General features: G+C 41.4%; 2 protein-coding genes across 7 annotated transcripts in view; both read right to left on the bottom strand.

The window, feature by feature from the left end:
- The window catches only part of shroom3 (shroom family member 3), a 62,608-nt gene extending 53,646 nt beyond the window's left edge, over window positions 1-8,962 (bottom strand). For 3 of the 4 annotated variants that reach the window (XM_068334094.1, XM_068334095.1, XM_068334096.1), the window contains exons 1-2: window positions 8,525-8,962; window positions 1,931-2,085 (exon numbers count right to left, since the gene is read on the bottom strand). In XM_068334094.1, coding sequence (XP_068190195.1) covers window positions 1,931-2,085; window positions 8,525-8,686 — 317 coding nt within the window. In that variant the 5' untranslated portion in view covers window positions 8,687-8,962. Of the gene's footprint in view, window positions 1-1,930; window positions 2,086-8,524 lie in introns of those variants that run through there. The other variant, XM_068334098.1, reaches the window with a different exon arrangement.
- Window positions 8,963-12,721: 3,759 nt separating this feature from the next.
- On the bottom strand, window positions 12,722-19,227 carry LOC137608665 (uncharacterized). Of its 3 annotated transcripts, none has more exons than XM_068335188.1 (7): window positions 19,129-19,227; window positions 17,536-17,655; window positions 17,112-17,453; window positions 16,913-17,026; window positions 16,098-16,637; window positions 15,049-15,165; window positions 12,722-14,923 (listed from the first exon to the last, which is right to left on the bottom strand). In XM_068335188.1, the coding sequence occupies exons 1-7, from the start codon at window positions 19,208-19,210 to the stop codon at window positions 14,352-14,354; spliced, it is 1,887 nt and encodes a 628-aa protein (XP_068191289.1). In that variant the 5' UTR covers window positions 19,211-19,227; the 3' UTR covers window positions 12,722-14,351. The 3 variants fall into 3 exon arrangements, with proteins under 3 accessions (XP_068191289.1, XP_068191291.1, XP_068191290.1); XM_068335190.1 differs by lacking the exon at window positions 19,129-19,227 and adding an exon at window positions 17,780-17,955 and having other exon boundaries at window positions 17,531-17,655; XM_068335189.1 differs by lacking the exon at window positions 19,129-19,227 and adding an exon at window positions 17,780-17,954.
- Window positions 19,228-19,251: the final 24 nt, after the last annotated feature.

Raw genomic sequence — 19,251 nt, 5'->3', positions numbered from 1 at the left:
ATTTGCAAATCACCACTATAATCTTATTTTCAGGTGTTGATTTTGAAAAGTTATAACATGAACTACCAACTACCACCCTGACATGCATACTACAGTGTTTTTGCAGAGTCATTTAGATGAAGATTGTTTCCAAGACACTGTAATGTGTGAACAGTGAAGTCTGTTGAAATTAAAAAAAATAAAAAATAAAAAAAAATTTCAGTAAAATACACACAATTTGAATTGCTTCAGAATTCCATTTGGTGGTGGGAAAAGTAAACACAAAAAAGCTCTGAAAAGTATTTAGTCTTTGCAGGAATTAGTGGGAAATTTAGAATTGATGCGTTTAAATTGCAGAGGATGATTTTTATTTTCTGAATATCAGCAGTATGAATAGGATGTAGAACGTAGTACTGTCTGTTGTTTGTGGGTGTGAATGTTCATGGCAACCACTAGCCAGACTTTATTATCAAAATATGTCTCAGGTACGCAATTTGCACAGTCACAACATGCAAACCGAGGTTTGCTGTTCAAAAATCTTATTTGTTCAAAGCTAAAAAGAAAAGAGCAGCATAGCAGTGCATGTTAGCATGCTAGCAAAATGCATTGAGTTCTGTCGTGAAAACACACCTGAGAGCCGAGGAGCTCTTGCAGTTTCCCATCACATGACAGCAGGAAGCTGTTCAGACCAAAACACACGCCAGAGCAAATATTCTCACGCTCTCTCTCATCACCATGCCTTCCCATAATGCCATAGTGCCTCTACACCTGTCCTACAGAATGTGTTTGTGTTTAAAGTCTGAAGTCCGACATTGTGTCTTTCATGCAATTCCAGTTGATAAAAGCTTCTGTAGCGACAGCAGCTGCACAAGTGATCACACCCAAAACTGAAATACATACCTGGTGAGACATCCGCCTGAGAGATAGGAGAGATCCTGCCTGACATAAGACATACTGCGGTGGCCATTTGTCTGATAACTCATCGTTTCATCACCGCTGCATCCGCCTGGCTTTGTTTTTTGTGGATGTGCATCATCGCTATCCTTCTGTTAGCACCTGATAGAATGCTATCAAAACCTGCCTTAAGAGGCTAACACCAGTGAATACACTTGGAAATAATGTATGGTTCCATCCACTCAGATTCATGGAGGCATTGTATATCAAAGTGAAGGGAAATTATTATTATTATTATTATTATTATTATTATTATTATTATTAATAATAATAATAATGATAATAATAATAATAATAATAATAATAATAATAATAATAATAATAATAATAATAATGGATTATAATAATAAAACAGAATTTAATATATAACACTTAATATAAAACACATTTGTTAATTTATTTGTTACACATTTGTTAATTTATTATCTTAAGATAATTAGATAATACATTAAATAATATATATCATTTATTATTACTATAAATAATATTATTTATTTTATCTTAATTTCATTTTTTTCAAGTTTTGTCAATTATGTCAAGTGGGTCTGCCCAACAGGATGGATCCATGATCATTGTTTTTCACTTTATTGAACATTGTCGGCAGCTATTTTGATCACACACACGTCTTGACATAGTAAAAACAACTTGTTTGCTCTCCTCACTCACCAACTCTGCTTAAAACATCTTAAGCACCAGTTTTTTCTGAAAGCAACCAATATAAACTCATGATTAAAGCACTGATTGAATTCTTCTGACCATTTTAGGGACAGCAATTCAGACTGATCTCAAAAAGCGACACAAAACCCTCACGACCTTCTGAATAGTTCAAGACGTCTGTCCTGAAGTAAAGATTCTTCCTCCAAAAAATACCATTGAGCAAGCTACTTGAAAAAGGTAGTGAGCTCAGCTACATGTTACTCTCTCACACACACACACACACACACACACACACACACACACACACACACACACACACACACACACACATTGTCCGTACCTGCGGACGACGAGCTGCAGAGTCTTGTAGGATCCTTTGACCAGAGCGACGGCTTCCTGTCTGTATCCACTCAGCTCCACATCATTGATGACGATAATCTCATCTCCTACCTGCAGACGTTGCTCTAAACAGTCAGCCTTTCCACCCTCCTCCACCTGCACACAAACACACACACACACACACGGACACACACACAGACACACAAATCTGAGACCACATTCACAAATATTTGCCTCTGCATGGATTTATTCAGCAATGATAAGAGATGATGAAGGCTGGACGTGTCCTGGACCTCAGTGTGTGTGTGTGTGTGTGTGTGTGTGTGTGTGTGTGTGTGTGTGTGTGTGTGTGTGTGTGCGTGCGTGCGTGCGTGCGTGCGTGCGTGTGTGTGTGGTTGTGAGTGTGTGTACTGGATTAAACTTGTTGAGTCACACTTGCTTTGACAGCTGTTATCAGAGTTTCTATTGTGTGTGTGATGTGGAGGGTCACTAAAAAGGAAAGAGTAGGAGGTCTTGGCTGTTTGCCTGGCAGCTTAGCCATTCTCTCATTTTCAATGCATCTATTATAATTATAATGTGTGGGTTGTTATTTAAGAAAAAGCTGTGTCAAAAGAAAAACTGCAGAGATGTTTCATTCACATTTTCTCTAACCCTATGAAAAACAGAATAAAACAATGACCCATCAATAATGCCCAGCCCAGAATAATCCATGTTGTTCTGGATTTGAGCTATAGTGAAGACAGGAGGCCACTATTCCCACCTATCCAGTAGAGTCACGAGAGGATACAGCCTATCCCAGCTGACACTGCAGCAGAGGTGTGCTGGACATGAGGTCACAGACAACCCAAGTTCAAGGACTGTGGTTGTGTTTTTAAACTGTTCAGCATTTTTTTGTCTAAATAGCTAATTTTACTATAAGAAAAAAAGAAAAAATTAAGAAAAGTGAAGAAAATAAGAAAAAAAGAAATTGAGAAAAAATATTATTTATTAAATTATTTTAATTATTAAATATATGTTTAATATTAATATGTATATTTTTATAAATATTAATATTTAATAATTATTTAATTATGAAATTACTATTGAGTTAATTATTAAGTTAAATTATATTAAAAAAATAGAAATTAAGAAAAAAATCTAACAGTGTCCATAAAGACCTTCATCTCAAATGAAGTGCCCCAAATATAAATTTTAAAAAAAACTATATTTAAAGCTCTGTGTTTATTTTATTTTTCCATAATCATCTGAAGTGCACGACACAAGAAATACGTTTCAACCCACGTCCACCATTTCTCTCATTTTTATATCAAGTCTTCAAGTTTTTCACCGGCTCCTAAAACTAATCCTAATCCTAATCTAATACTGTCATTGGAGCCATTTTTATTTTCCTACGGAATAATTCAGTGAAGAAATTAATTAGATTATCAGACACAAACCTCCAGGTAGATTATGACCCAAATGAGATTTACAACCCAACACACACACACACAAACACACACACACACACACACACACACACACACACACACACACACACACACACACACACAAACACACACACACACACACACACACTTGCATCATATACTAGCACAGCCAATGATGTCTCTGCAGCCTTGGTGTGAGCAGCACAATGAGATGCATGCCTGTGTGTGTGTGTGTGTGTGTGTGTGTGTGTGTGTGTGTGTGTGTGTGTGTGTGTGTGTGTGTGTGTGTGTGTGTGTGTGTGTGTGTGTGTGTGTGTGTGTGTGTGTGTGTGTGTGTGTGTGTGTTCCTTAAGGTCACACTGTCTTGTCATCCTGGTCTCAGTGAGATGAGCGCGGCGTTTCTGTTCTTTCTGTACGTCACCAGCTCAGACTGGAATTCTGGACATTTGGTGGATGAAATCATTGCAGTGAAGTTGGTTTACGATAAAAAAAAAATTTTTTTAAACTTTGAGAATAACTTTGTGATGATGCAGGAAGAATTTCTACAATCTAAGAAACAATAAGGGATCTGTTGGTATCCTGAACGCCAATCTCCAGAGTTGTGTTCACTGACTTCTAAATAGCTAGCAGAATATCTGAGGATGTTTGATAGAGATGTCAGAATCACTTTGCAGAGAATGAACCAGTGCAAAGGGGAAGACATGATTAGATATTTGAGGAAGATACGGATCAGGGTGCAGATGCAGAAAGCATTTGGCAGCACCAGCAGAGGTATGCACACTAAGAAGCCTTCTAAATGTTTTGGAAAGGATTTGAGGAAGCTGCCAGTCCCAACCGTTTGTCCTTAACCTGATTTGACACTGGATTACTCAACTCAAGCATTGCCTTCAACTCTATTTTTACCTGGTATTATCATAGCATCTGTATCTGGTTACCTCCATCAGGAAAAACTCTTACTCATGTAGGTGTAAATAAGTGAGCACAACACATTCCTCAAATGCCAACCCTGTCAGAAAAACCTCAGGCACCAGGAAAGAATAACAATAGAAGCGTTTAATAAAAGTCCAATACTGCATTATCACTGACTTAATGACAAGTGACTATTATATTGACTATTATATAGTAAATTCTCATTCTTATTGACAAATTATTATAAAATATACAAAAAGAGGCAGCACAGTCTCTAAACTCATTCTAAAATAAAAATTAGTTAAGATGTATTTCCTCCATCTAACATTAATATACTGTAATGACAAAACTGGAACTTTGCTATATTACCATACCTCTTACAATACAAATAATCACAGTATCACCCAAACCTGTATTTACACCCCCCTCTCAAATCTCATACCAAAAGCTGGAGTGGGGGATTAGCTCAAATGGTAGAGCGTTTGCTTAGCATGCGAGAAGTAGCGGGATCGATACCCGCATCCTCCAAAAGCTTTGGCAGCAACTTTCCCATTATGGCATGAGGGGCATTTTCACCTACCAATGTCTGCAAAAATCCCCAAACTGACATTTCCTGGTTGCAGTGGGTGTGAAGAGTACAGAAGTAATACAGACTAGAGATTCACCATCAGGACAAGAAATAATAACTACATCTGCATCATGCTTTTATTAAGTGTTTTCTCATACATTCCTGCGAGCCAGAGTGAGTGAGTGACAGTCCCCACCCATCTGGGACTCTGGAGTGTTAAAACATTTCTCACTGGGTGTGTCTGATGCTCTTCTCAACTACATGTGTCACTTTTTAACAAAGGGGCATAATGTGTTTTAGTCCAAACAAAAAACATATGTACTCTATGGATTGATTGACTTTGATCGGCAAAGACCATAGGAGCAGTGTATGCAACAGAGGAATTCAAAAAAACAAAAATAAAAACTATTATTCTGAGTTCCAAGCAGCTAACAAAGATGGTTTCTAAGGTATCTACGATGTTAACAGAAAATATGCTATCGAATGATCAGGATAAATGACAGCCATAAAAGTGACAAAAACACAATTGTGAAGTGAAAAGAAGTGTTGATGTCCCGGGAAAGAAAAAAAACAAAAAACATCCTCTCAGACTTGTGAGAGAAAGTCAGTGTGTTAAAATATAAACTATTCCTCTGCAGAATGGTGCACATGCCTGCACTGTTTGACTTATTCAGGAATAAATATACCCAAATAAGGTTCGCAGAATCACTGCGAGTGAGCCTGTGTGTGTGTGTGTGTGTGTGTGTGTGTGTGTGTGTGTGTGTGTGTGCGTGCGTGCGTGCGTGCGTGCGTGCGTGTGTGTGTGTGTTCGACTTTGGTATTCCAGCTGGAATTCATTACGCTGCAGAGATATCTAAACACCGAGCCTCGACCTGCTCATGCTGTGACTGAAACAACATATCTTCTCTAATCAATAAAGACTGTGTGATTCAGGAATATCACAGAGATGCATCGGGGTTCCTGGACAGAAAGAGTGTTCTATTGGCCAAGTGGTTTTGAATAGTACTATTACTGTATTCACGACTCCATTGTTTTTGTATGAACTTATATGCATTGCCATCAAAAATAGATTGGTTTTCCTTTTTGGGTATTTTTAAGACAAATCCCACGTAGTCTGAGACCTTTATTACTAATCATACGTTTCTATGTATTCTGTCATTACAGTGTACACTGTCATTATCAGGTAAACACCTTGTTATGGCTGATGAAGCGGGTGTAGACAATGAATGAATGAATGAATGAATGAATGAATGAATGAATGAATGAATGAATGAATGAATGAATGAATGAATGAATGAAGAGAACAAACAGAATGTCAGCTGTTTCGACAGAAAAACACCATGACAGGCCATTTACCAAATAATCAGGGTATAGGTTTGAAATAATCGTAATATCAATTTGATGTCATAGAATTAAAACCCTGTGTCTTGTGTTTGACCATCGATATGCAAAAGCCATCAGTAGAGCGTTAATGTGTTCATTCTTGGAATGGAATGGGCTCCAGAGGCGACCACGCCCACCTGTTATTGTATTGTTACTGTATTAACTTCTACTTATAAAATCTTCCCTGAACCTCCTTTGTTTGCTATTTGAATCCATTCGTTTAATGTCTGGTAGGGTTTTACGGACCTACATGTAGTCCTGACCACCCAAAACCGAAGATCTGATCTCAGCTTTATTCTTTACTCCAGCCCACTTTAGTCTGATGAGACTTGTAAAAGACTGAAAAACATTTAATCAGGAGTTCTCATAGACTTCTCTGGCACTTTGTGCATCACAGATTGGTCTCTTATCGGTCTCCAGAACTATAACGATTTAATAATATAAGTACCTGTACCATATCCAGTGTTGGTAAAAGTTCAACCAGTGAGATAGAGTTCCATTTTTTTAACTTCCCCTCATTCTGAGGCTGGAAATGTTTAAATTCCTTCAGATTACCTACACTGTGATCTCTGTGACCCCCCCTCCCCACCCCCAACCCGCTCTAATGATGACAAGATGATAGTGCCAAAGCTGCCTGATGTCATCACTGTTGAAAACAAACCTCTCCTGGTCGACGACATCAACACGTTTCAATCTGAACACTCGAGACTCTTTTCCCTTCATCTCGTCGTCCTTCTTGAGCCTCACACTGTTTTTACAACTAGTCAGTTGTCATGACAACTTGTTTATGTGACAGCTACTCAACTGCAGATGCATCAACATACAGATGCTACTTTAATGGAACCAGCTGAAGAATGGGAAGTAAAGCTAAAGGCAAACGCAAAAGTAAGGAGAGGGAATGAAGACAGGATATAACAAAGACCAAGAAGACAGAAAGACAAGAGAAACACAGAACCCGTTGAGTCGACGTCACACTTCAGGGGGTTGTTGGGTAAAATGAAAGAACAGTTACAAAACAAAAGCATGCGTGTGTTCAAAAGCATCCAGGAAAACAAATAATTCACATTCTTGTCCTATTTTACACAAACCTGGCCTCCAGCCCAGAGCTACACACACACCCGACCAAACACACACGCACACAAACCTGCTGATTTGCATTTTAATGAAATGAGGTCATGAAGGCTACGCAGACAGAAATAATCATTAGAAGTTTCTTTTCTAAAAATCAGAGGAGCTGTTACTGTGATCAGGTGATAACTCACATTATCAATAATTTATTAACAAGCTTAACGGAGCAACATTATTATTTAGCAACCAGTGATTTTTCTGGCTTTGACAGCAGCTGTATTTTTTATTTTTTTTTCGTCTAAACTGAGGGTGAGTATTGGTTCTGGTTGGGGGTAAGAGGTGACAGCTGAGGGAAGGTTTGGTGCAGCTTAAAGCAGGCAAGCGAAGACAGGAGGATGTTCTTTGCTGTGAAAAGTGAGATTCTTCATTTAGATAATGTTTAACACCAGCTGACATCATCATGTCACATGTCAAGCTGTGGCCGATGATAAATGATGATGATCAGGTTCTTTTGTGATGGAGTCTGATCTTTCTGTGACTCTAATTTTCATTAGAACTAATAATACTGATTGTGCCTGAAGGCATCATTGGTCTGCTGACACATTGTTAGAGATGTGATTTAATGTTCATGCGCAAACTGTACCATGACAAGACAATACAAATGTGGACATTGTGCACGTTAACGCCAGCTCTAATCTATGATGATAATTTATGAACCAGGAATTTATTTTATTCATTGAATATTTGTTAAATTGTCTTTTAAAAGCTTTCTCACTTCTGTCTATGTAGGGATGTTTATTGTACAGGGAGTGGGGAGAGAAGCTGCTTTTCTAACATAAAATCCTGCTTGACAATGTGTGGCCATCCTGTTTGCAACAAGTTAGCCTTTGGGTACACATGAATGCATGTTGCATTATGGGAAATGTAGGTTCCAGTTCGCCATAATAATAAAAAAATAATATAGTTCTGCCTCCATTGCTCCAGTGTTGATTTTTTTTTTTTTTGTTTGTCTCTTCTGAGGGAACCAACTCCAATAAAATGTAAATATTAAAATTATGTTGATATTCTATTAAATCACAATCTTAATGTCAGAAAGTCTTCTGATATTTTGCCACACTTTTAAAGATAATTTCTAAACTGATACAATAATCTTATTATATTATAATTAGTTTATCAATATATTACAAGTAGAACATTCTAATACTGTAATTAAATGACCCATTATCAACAGTCATGGCACCTTGGAGATGATGAGCGCCTCTTCGTACTCCAGGCCGCCTTGTACCGTAAAGCCCCACGGCGCTCCTCCATGCAGCCGGGCCTCCACCAGAACGCAGCCGTCTCCATCGACCCCATCGCCCGCCGCCTGCTGCTGGAGCTCCGCCTGGCCGCCGCTCTCCATGTCCGCCTAGAGAGCGCCCTCTCCGGGCTCCTCAGACGTCAGTCCGGCGGAATGAGGAGGAGTGGACCGGATTGGAAAAATAAATAAAAAATATATATCCCTCACGGATGCATTTCCTTCATTCATTTATAACTCCTCGATCAGAATAAGGCTCAAATTAAAGTAGGAGGTGTGCGCGCACAGAGCCGCAAAGTGCATTCCTGAAGCGAGAGATTCTCCAGCGACACCCCGAGAACAACCCGCTGGAGTCAGGAGGGAGGGCTGGAAAGTTTACAGGAAAACTGTTGAACGACTAAAGGTAGAAAAAGTCAGATCAGATCAGATCTGTTCAGAAGTCCGAACTTCCTCTCTCTCTCTCTCTCTCTCTCTCTCTCTCTCTCTCTCTCTCTCTCTCTCTCTCTCTCTCTCTCTCTCTCTCTCTCTCTCTCTCTCTCTCTCTCTCTCTCTCTCTCTCTCTCTCTCTCTCTCTCTCTCTCTCTCTCTCTCTCTCTCTCTCTCTCTCTCTCTCTCTCTCTCTCTCTCTCTCTCTCTCTCTCTCTCTCTCTCTCTCTCTCTCTCTCTCTCTCTCTCTCTCTCTCTATCTATCTCTCTCGCTCTCTCGCTCTCTCTGTGTGTGTGTGTGTGTGTGTGTGTGTGTGTGTGTGTGTGTGTGTCTTGTCCTTTCCGAAAATCAGTTTAGCATCACAAAAGGATTTACTGCGACTGACTGAGCGAAAAGAAAAGAGAGGGAGAGAAAGTGAGAGAGAGACCTAGAGGGAGAGGGAGAGAGACGTGGGTGAGGCAGAGTGGGACAGGGAAGGAGATAGACAAGGGGGACAAGAGAGGGAGAGCAGGGTGAGGAAAGAAAATAATTAGAGGAGAAAGACATTAAAAAAATAAGTTGTAAAGAATAGGAGGAAGAGGAAGACAACGGGCAGAGAGAAACATGAAAAGAGAAGAGGAACTTAGGAGGAACAAAGGAGATGATTTAATGTGAAGCTGTGAAGAATAGAGGGATGAGTACAAGACGTAAATTGAGGCTTTCCTGTGTTTGTGCTGACGATCTGTAATCCAATCCTCCACAGCAGAGCTGAAATCAGCATCAGTTCCCATTCATTCACACTGGAACCGGATCAGTATGGAGAACCACATTAACTTGTCTGCCTGCAGTAGAAGTATTATATCACAGCACAGCGCAAATGAAATCCTTTATGATATGTACTGCACTTATTGATCCTCTGATTGATGATTATTCATTCACCGACCTACATAAGATGATCAGAATGGTTATTGCTATTAACCGGGTTACCAGAACTGCAGAATGCAATCAATCAATCAATCAATCAATCAATCAATCAATCAGTCCTTGGGGCAGCAGTGGCTCAGTGGTAGAGCGGGTCGTCCAAAGTTTCAAGATCGGTGGTTCAATTCCCGCTCCCGCCCAGCCATCCTTGGCATGTGAGCTGACAGTGGGATGTGTCAGCTCACCTGCCGAGGCTCCCTTCAGCAAGGCGTCGTCCCCTATGCAAGCTGCTCAATTGGGCCCACCGCAAAGTAACTGCCCGTCACTCTGTCTCCACCTTTACTGTACTAATTGCGTGCTGACAGACCCCTAATGTGTTGTGTTTCAGAGGCCAGTACACAACTTTGTAAGCATGTCTCACATATAATGTATAGTCTGAGTGGGATGTACAATATACGGGAGTCAACAGGGGCCCCAGTGGCCCGGGGCCACACTGGTCCCCCGGTGAAACTCAGCACCACTAAGGCTGATTAGAAGCAGCTGGACTCTATTTAAGATTTCATCTCTCCTCCATACTCTGATACGACCTGGGGGATCTACAAAAGCATGAGCACAATAGCAATGTTCCAGGTGCACCCGGCTATTAAAGGAAAGCTTGGTGCACTCTGTTTAACTAGTGTTGCACTCAAAACACACTTATGAATGTTTAACATAATACAACCTCTTTGCATCATTACTCTTATTTTGAAAACAGAAAATGATCCAATCAACTAGTTGACACAGCTGAAATGAACATGAAGCACTATGTATCTTTGACTATGTGCCTTTTATTGTTCAAAAAGGGGTCCCTAGCCACACTAGCGGTATGTGCATTATGGCAGTAATGAGGTTAAAATGGCAATACAAACAAGTTTAGCATGCTTTCATTATGTTGGAATTCCATAAGTGCTGCAGGGTGAAAATATACATGCATGAAAGAAAGTGTTGGACAGTATACCTACAGTGTAACCTGTTGGCATGATCTTTGCTGACCTAACCTCCCATGTCATGACCTTGGGACTGTTCATCTTGCTGGTTCCCCCAATCATCCTGCTTTGCTCCAGTCCCCAAGACATGATGCATCGATAAGCCTTGAGCAGCTGTCAGCATCATGAGGGATTGATGACACCAAAAAGATAAGTGGTGACAGACGAAAATGGCTGGACGGATTAGTGGTCATGTCACTGTGATAGGACCTTACCTGAGGTTGTAGGAAGACTCCAGTGACAGGAAGAGGAACCCTTAAAATGCAATGATTGAGTGGCAATAATGACAGTGCTTCAGATATCTTGAGTAAAGTCGCTGCTTAGTCACAGACAGGAGCCGGCCGAGGAAGAGGAGGCCTTGTGATGCCCCCAATTTAGAGGTTTTCTTCTCTAGCCGGCTGTCAGCTCTCCCTTGATGGTTTACATTTTTGTAAATGAAACTCGTCCGTTAATGGAGGGGAAGTTTACAACCATCGATTATGGTACTAATCTCACAAATGGGTATCTACTCTGAAACAGGTGGTGCTCATCAACTTTATACAGCATTTGCTGAAGTTGTTGAGGGTTGAACCACTGAACCAGGTTCACGACTATCTGCTCAGGATGAGGATTAGTAGGTTTCAGCAGTGATGTCATATCTGATAATAGAACTCAGAGTTTGTTTAAATACACTGAAGCAGTGATGTTAACAGTTTGGGGGAAGTTGCATTAAAAGATTAGCTGTTCAAACTAACAATGAATAAGCAAAGCACCCTCAAGAAAAATCCAGTCCACTGGTTACCCCGAAAAGTAGTGAACAATTTTCCCTGAGCCTTGAAATCTAAACAGTTTGGACGAGATACATTTACAGTTATCGTAACGTCACAAAGTAAGGACATAATCTGACATAGGGACCACTTGAAAGAGGCTACAATTGAATTAACTTTGTTCACACCTATGTAGTCTACTTATCGTCTCTGCTGCAGGTTGCTTGTTAGCCACTAGTAGCATAGCACATCTGAATCTGACCATCAGCCCGAGAATGACTCATCTCTATAATCCTTGTCTTGTTTCAACAGACTCCGACCAGACAGCTGCTCCAGACTTCTCTTCCTCCTTCCACCATACAGTCATCCATACAGCTGTAATTGTGCCTTGAATTAACCAACTACATGATGGGGAACATGTATTGAAGGCAACAACCCCGATCGTCTAACTATAACCATAAAGGCACTGACTCTATCTGGCCTATCTGCCACTCCCTCTCTGTTTCTTTTTCTCTGACCCTGTCCTGATCTTCCTTTTATTTCTTTTCCACCCAACCGGTCAAGGCAGATGGCCACCCAAGAGTCTGGGTCCTGCGCGGAGTTTCTTCCTCAACGAGAGTTTTTCCCTGCCACTGTCGCTTATGAAGGGTTCAGTTAGGTTTTTCTGTTTGTTAAAGCACTTTGTTGTCATGATTAAGCGCTATATAAATAAAACTTGATTCTCTTGTCATATCCACCACATGAAAAGCTGATCATCTGAGCAGCCAATGCCCCAACTGATCCCAAGTAATTTACCTGAGATTGGTGGTAATCACCTTTATCAGCTGTCTTGTAGAGATCCTAGCTGATCATTTCATCAAACAATTGCCTGAACAGCTATTTAATCAATTATATCCACTACATGAGTCAGAAGAGTCGACCACTCTCAACTAGTGCTGACAAGACAACAAAGTAGGTGAGAGACCGCCATCTAGAGGTATCTACAGGAATTTCATGTTGTCCAAAAGAACATTTCACATAAAATTTATTTCTCAACTGGCATTGTTAAAATGTATTTTATTTATTTTTTTTAGATAAGTAGAGCAAATTTACCTCTTATATCTAAATATCTGAATAGTGTTAGTACTCGCTCAGCCTGATGGAGCCATGCTGGCTGGTGGAAAGGATTTGTTTGAAACTACAAACAGCATGTAAACTCAATGTGACATTTAATACACATAATATGTCCAAAGCTGAGAGGCTACCCTCCGATACATGTACAGTTTGATTCTGATAAGGCACAATTCAAAAATAAACATATAAACACAATCAAAAGAATATAAACTCTCTTATAAAAAGGTGCAATTCAACATCCAGCCAATCATAGCTGGAGCTAAAAAAAAAAAAAGATTATTGCTTCTTTTGATAACTGTCTGATGCGTAGTAAAAATATTTGAAAGTCTTTACATGCATAGATTTTCTTTTAAATATGTCTACTAGTTTTAAAATGTTTATGAAGCAGCAACTTAAGCAGGGAGAATGTGACATCAACAGGAAACTAAAGGATAAACCAGTGGTCCATAAACTTTTCTGCGCCACCGACCAGTTTAAAGTCATAAAATATTTTCATGGACCGGCCTTTAAGGTGTGGCGAATAAACAGAACAAAATTAACCGATATGACCATTATAAAAGCTGATGTTTTCTAAATAGGGGGGCGGCAGTGGCTCAGTGGTAAAGCGGGCGGTAGAGCAGGTCGTCCTATGATTTAAGATCGGCGGTTCGATTCCCGCTCCCGCCCCCCCAAAAATACTTGGAGGTGAGCTGACAGTGGGAGGTGTCAGCTCATCTCTGGAGCACTGCCGAGGCACCCTTGAGCAAGGTGCCGTCCCCTTTACAAATTGCTCATTTGAGGCGCACCAAGAAGGAGCTGCCTGCCACTCTACCTCCCCTGCATGCCTACAGGCCCCCTTGTGTGTGTGTGTGATACAGGGGCCTGTACTCACAAATATATATATGTATGCATGCGTTTGTAATCAGTAGCTAGAGTGTGCGTTCTTAATTTCCCTTCGGGGATCAAACCAGTATATAAAATTAAAAATTAAAATTAAAATTAAAAAATATAATAATAAATGTGAATCTAATGTGTATGCAACTTTATTAGCAGTGTCTTTGTAATATTGTTTTTTGTTTGTTTTGCCAGCTTGAGAGTTTTATTTTAGCGTATACAGATGTGGAGGAGAAGCCTGTGATTTTCCCAAAACATAATATTATTTCCAATGATTATAAATGAAACAGAAATAATGTTAGTACTGTATTCTTTCTTGATCCACGGACCAGTACCTATCCGCGCCCCGGGGGTTGGGGACCATTGGTATATAAAATTAATGTAAACACTTAGAACAACCTGCCTTAATTTATGAGTCCATAATTTTTCTGCTGCAACAGTGAGAAGATCGAACGTTCTGAATGACGAAAAGAGAAGCAGAAACAGAAACTGCGTCGTTATCGATTCCACTCAGAGGTTCTGTCTCCAAACCGAGGTCGTCTTGTTTGTTCTCAGTGAAGCGGTCGCTGCCATGGCACCCTTGAGCAAGGCGCCGTACTGTGAGTCTTAAGATGATTTCCCCACAGGGGATTAATAAAGTGAATTTAATCTTAATCTTTAATCTTCAGGCTCTCTCAGACCAAACACTACACCTCCTCTGATATACTGTGGATGGTCTCGATGATTTTCTTCTTCAGTCTCTTCACTTTGTCCGGCGGCGTTTCGTTCAGACATTCCTCCACGTACTTCAGGAAGCCCGCGTGTGGAGACGCCGTCTGGCTCTGACACAGCGTCCTCATCAAGTCCAGCATCTCGCCGCTGGCGGGCGGCAGACGGCGGCTCGCCCGCTTGCGTCCTGAAACCCTGCTGTCGGTGTGAGACGAGGACGCGGTGGACGAGGCGGAGGAGGGGGAGGAGCGACGGGAGTCTGGGGGGGTAGGCGAGGGAGGGCCTTCGAGGCTGTGTGATGTTGTATTGAGTTTGGTGGCGGTACAATGGTGAGAGGAGGGAGGAGCTTGGCCGTCCAGGTGGAGGACGTCGGGCTCCTCCGTTCGCTCGTCTTCGTCACACGAGTCGCAGAGGAACATCAGCTCGCGGTAGTGTCTCCACTTTGGGAAGTAAAAGTCCTCCGAGCCACACGTTTTGTTGGAGCTGACGGCTTTGTGTTCACGTTGGAAGATGGTTCGCAGGTTCCTGAACTTTGTTTTTATGTCTTCCACTACAGAAGAAGAATTACAGCCAGTTAGCCTCAACACACGACCCGGCTCTGAGGAATCATTCCACTGAAACTGACTGGAGCTCATCTCTTCAGATGGTGTGGTGGATCCACGTCGGTGTTGTTACCTGTGAAGGAGACTGGCTCACTATCGGACAGGAGGCTGCTCAGTGTCTCCAGCAGCGTCTGCCTCAGCAGTTTGTTCCTGTAGTTCTCCGACCTGTGGTTCCACAGACAGCTGTGCTCTGGAACACAAAGGACACGCATGACAAGGAATCCTCCGTCACTTCTTTTTCACGCAACAAACCAGACGTGTCCTCCACTGCACCGGACAGATCTGAGGACCATTCACAGAACATCTCAATGGAGAGTTCCACTTTAAACAGTCTATCAGAGTGTGGGAAAAGGTAATACAGCTAGAAGGTGGTTTACTTTCAGTATGGGGGGGGGTTCAGAAACTTTTACATTACCGTAAATAATAAGATAAATAGTTTGTCGTTCTATCGTAGTATTCGTTAATCGCATGTGGTTCCTGGAACGTGTTAACCACAAGAGACGCACACAGGAAAGAGTGTACATGGCAGAAGGTGGGGGGGGGGGTCTTCTTTATGTGGGAGCAGAACAAAAAACAGTGAGGTTTAGGCTTAAGTGAAATAAAATAAAATAAATAGCTATATACATAGACAAATTAAAAAATGAATTTAAGTTGATAAAAATTATGTCTAAATTCAAGAAAAAAAAAATTCATTCATTCATCACCTACAAACTCGCTTAATCCACAAACGCAGGTCGTGGGGGAAAAAAAAAAATTTAAATGAGTTAATTGATGGTTATAAATGTCTGTAAATTTGCAGAGGTGAAGCCATTAAGCCATAGTGGGGAATAATTCAATTTATGTGAATGTTGTTAAAAACAAACGGATGTTGTTGTTGTTGATGTTGATGTTGTTGTTGTTGTTGTGATTAAGTTGTGTTACTCAGAAGGGGCTTCTATAAGCAATTTGCTTCAGCCCAGTCCTTTTTTGGTTACTATCAATACAATTGAATTATGTATTGGTTTTTTTGTCGTTTTTTTAAATGTGAAAAATATGAATAACCAAAATAAATTTCATTCATTCATTCAAAAATAAAGATATAAAACTGACAGTACGGTGAGAGATGAAGATGAATCCACCTACCGGCGTAAAACGAAATGAGCTGCTGGACTTTGGTCTCGTGCCAGTGGCAGCGGGACTCGGCCCCCGGTCTGCCGTCGGGTTGGACTGAACAGGAAGTGGAGAACTTTGGAGGAGAAAGATTCACACGGGGTTTGGTGTCCAGCAGGGAGGTGGATGGGGAGGCGGGGGCGGGACCAGACGTTTGGCCCACTGGTTTTAGACTCTCTGGAGATGCAGAGAGACAGATTTGGTACGAGGCGCTGCTGTTGATCCTGACATCGCCGGGCTCAGCGGGGGGGCTGTTGAACTTGGTTTGGGGGGAGAAAGTGTTCAGGGAAGAGGAAGGCGTCTGGGTTCCGTGTACCACACCCTTGTCTTCCCGTGGAATCGGCAGCTGTGGGTTGTCGTCTTCATCACAGGACTCACAGAGGAAGAGCAGATGCTGGTAATGTTTCCATTTGGACACGTAGGGTTTATGGGATGTCCTGCTAGCCTGGACCACTTTGTATTCACGGTTGAAAACCGTCCGAAGGTTCTTGAATTTGCACTTTATGTCCTCAACTGCAGAACCGCAACAAAGAAATCAAATTTAAACTAACGCCTTCTAATTCACGGGTTCAACTTCACAGCTTTTAGGTCCATTTTCCAAAGAGCGTTTTAGTCTCTTTCAGCATGTTTTTGGTGTTACAGCACATTTACTAAAGTGAAAAATTTGCCAAACTAAAAGGAGTGTGAACACTTCAATCTGTGGCCTCAGGTAGGAGATGAGCTCCCAGAGGACCAGACATTCCAGCTGACCCTGGCAGACAGTGAGCTGGGCTGCAGAAACCCATTACCTGACAAAGACACGGAGTCATCAGACAGTTGACTCTTCAGCGTCTCCAGCAGCCTCAGTCGGAGCTGACGGTTGTTGTGATTTTCAGACCTCTTGTTCCACAGACAGTTATGCTCTGTGGACGAAAAGACACAACACTTCCTGTCAAAGTCTTCCAGATTTGGTCAGATCTGGATTTTAAAAAGGAGCAGTTTATTTACCAGAGAAAAAAGTAATTAGCGCACGCTCCCTCTCCTCTGTCCAGTAGCATTTAACCGTGATGTTGGGGGGAGTGCAGGAGGGGAGGGAGGAGGTGGATGGAGGGGGGAGGAAGGAGACGGAGGTGAGGCCCTCTTCCTGTGGGCCGGTCGGCGGTGAGAGGGGTGGGTCGTCGGGGCCGTCGTCCTGGTCCCAGCAGCCCTGCAGGAACATCAGCTGCTGGTAGTGCTTCCACTGCGGCACGAACACGTCGTCCGACCGGCACACCTGACTCGCCTTAACCATCTTGTATTGACGTTGAAAGGTCGTGCGAAGGTTCTTGAATTTGTTCTTAATGTCTTCCACTGCAAAGAAGAACCAGAAGTGTATCAGATTTTTTTTTTTTCCAACATTAAATCCGATTTTTTGTTCATGACCACACCTCACCGGAGAACGGAACAGGTGGGGGGTGGGCCGACAGGAGGATCCTAAGACGCTCCAGAGTTTTCCATCGCAGCTGTCGGTTCCTGTAGCTGTTGGACTTGTGGTTCCAGAGACAGCTGTTCTCTGAAAAATAAAAGCAAACAACAGGCTAGACCTCCAAATCAACCGTAGGAATGTGTGCGCGTGTGTGTGTGTGTGTGTGTGTGTGTGTGTGTGTGTGTGTGTGTGTGTGTGTGTGTGTGTGTACATCTCTGTGTGGCTCCCCGGTGCGCTGGCGTCACACCTGGAGTTTCCCCCGCCTCACGCCCTCAGTCTGCTGGGATAGGCTACAGCTCCCCGTGACAGCAGATGAAGCAGTTAGAAGATGAATGAATGAATGAATGAATGAATGAATGAATGAATGAATGAATGAATGAATGAATGAAGAGGCTAAACCAGCGCAAAGGTGCTCAGTGCTGGTTCACAGAAGAAATAAAAATCAGCTTTTGATCATAAATCAAATAAAAAAACATGCAAAAAAATAGAATGTGCTTTCTTAATTTCCCTTTGGGGATTATAACATAGTATACATTTTTTTAAAGTAATAAAAATAAATAAATACAGTGTTTTCTACACTATAAGGCCTTCAATGAATGGCATATTTAAAACTTTTTTTCCATATATAAGGTGTACTGGATTATAAGGCGCTCTGTCGGTTTTTGAGAAAATAAAAGGCTTTCAGGTGCGCCTTGTAGTGCAGAAAATGCTGTATTTTTATTTCTTTAGTGCCATTTTCTAGTGTTTTAGAGTTACTACCTCTGTCAAAAAGAAATACTTCCACTCATGGGTATTTAATGATTTCTTTGCAGGATTATGCAAAAAAACCCTAAAAAAACAGAGTTCACTGAAACGTGGTGGGATGATTCGCTATGGACCTCCACTTGATCCCCCTTTAAGAAATCTATCGCTTCGTTTTAGGTTATGGTTTGAATTTGTATGTTTGATTGAAATAAAGTTGCACTGTTGTTTTATGGGAGGAGCTTTGTTATGTGTTTTGGTTAAAAAAATTTTTTTTTTTACATGAATATTTCTCAACAGGATGTTTTGATTCTTGAATAAACATCCTGTTTAAAGATGTAAACTAAAAATATAAATATGTATAAATCAAACCTCAAATCTTTTAAATGTCATGTTGCACAGGAGAAACATCCCGTGTTTCCAGGACGGAACCTGTAGCTGCTGTCATGAGTCTGTTTACAGGTCGGCCGCTCCGCAAACCAAACACTAAATTGCCCGTGACCGTCAATCAATACATCTTAAGAAACGTTAAAAACTCGGACAACTCCGCTAACTTCTTGCCGTCGGACCTACAGGTGAGACGGAAGCTAATTTACCGCTGGTGACGTTTTATTTTATTGTTATTTTTCGTTTTGTAGAAATAAAAGCTAACTTGACTTCAGTTGCTAGTCGCCATTGCTGTTATTTTGTTATCGGTGTCTCATCGGTCTCCTCTAGCAACGGTTGCCCAGAAAGGTTGCAGTTTTCCGACAACATATGGAATAAAAATAGGGCAACTTTTACCGAATAAAAAGTTTCGGGTGTAAATGTGTGACTTACTGGAGAAGAACGCGATGAGCGCCCTCTCTTTCTCCTCCGTCCAGAACCGCTCCGGTGTGAAGCTGACCGGAGACGCCTCCATATTTTTGTTGCTGCTGTTCAATTCCTCCTCTGTGTTGCTGC

This window comes from Antennarius striatus, chromosome 15 (genome assembly GCF_040054535.1).
Source record: "Antennarius striatus isolate MH-2024 chromosome 15, ASM4005453v1, whole genome shotgun sequence".
NCBI lineage: Eukaryota > Metazoa > Chordata > Actinopteri > Lophiiformes > Antennariidae > Antennarius > Antennarius striatus.
Note: the sequence above shows the minus strand (reverse complement) of the source record. Positions and strands in the feature narration are given on the sequence as shown.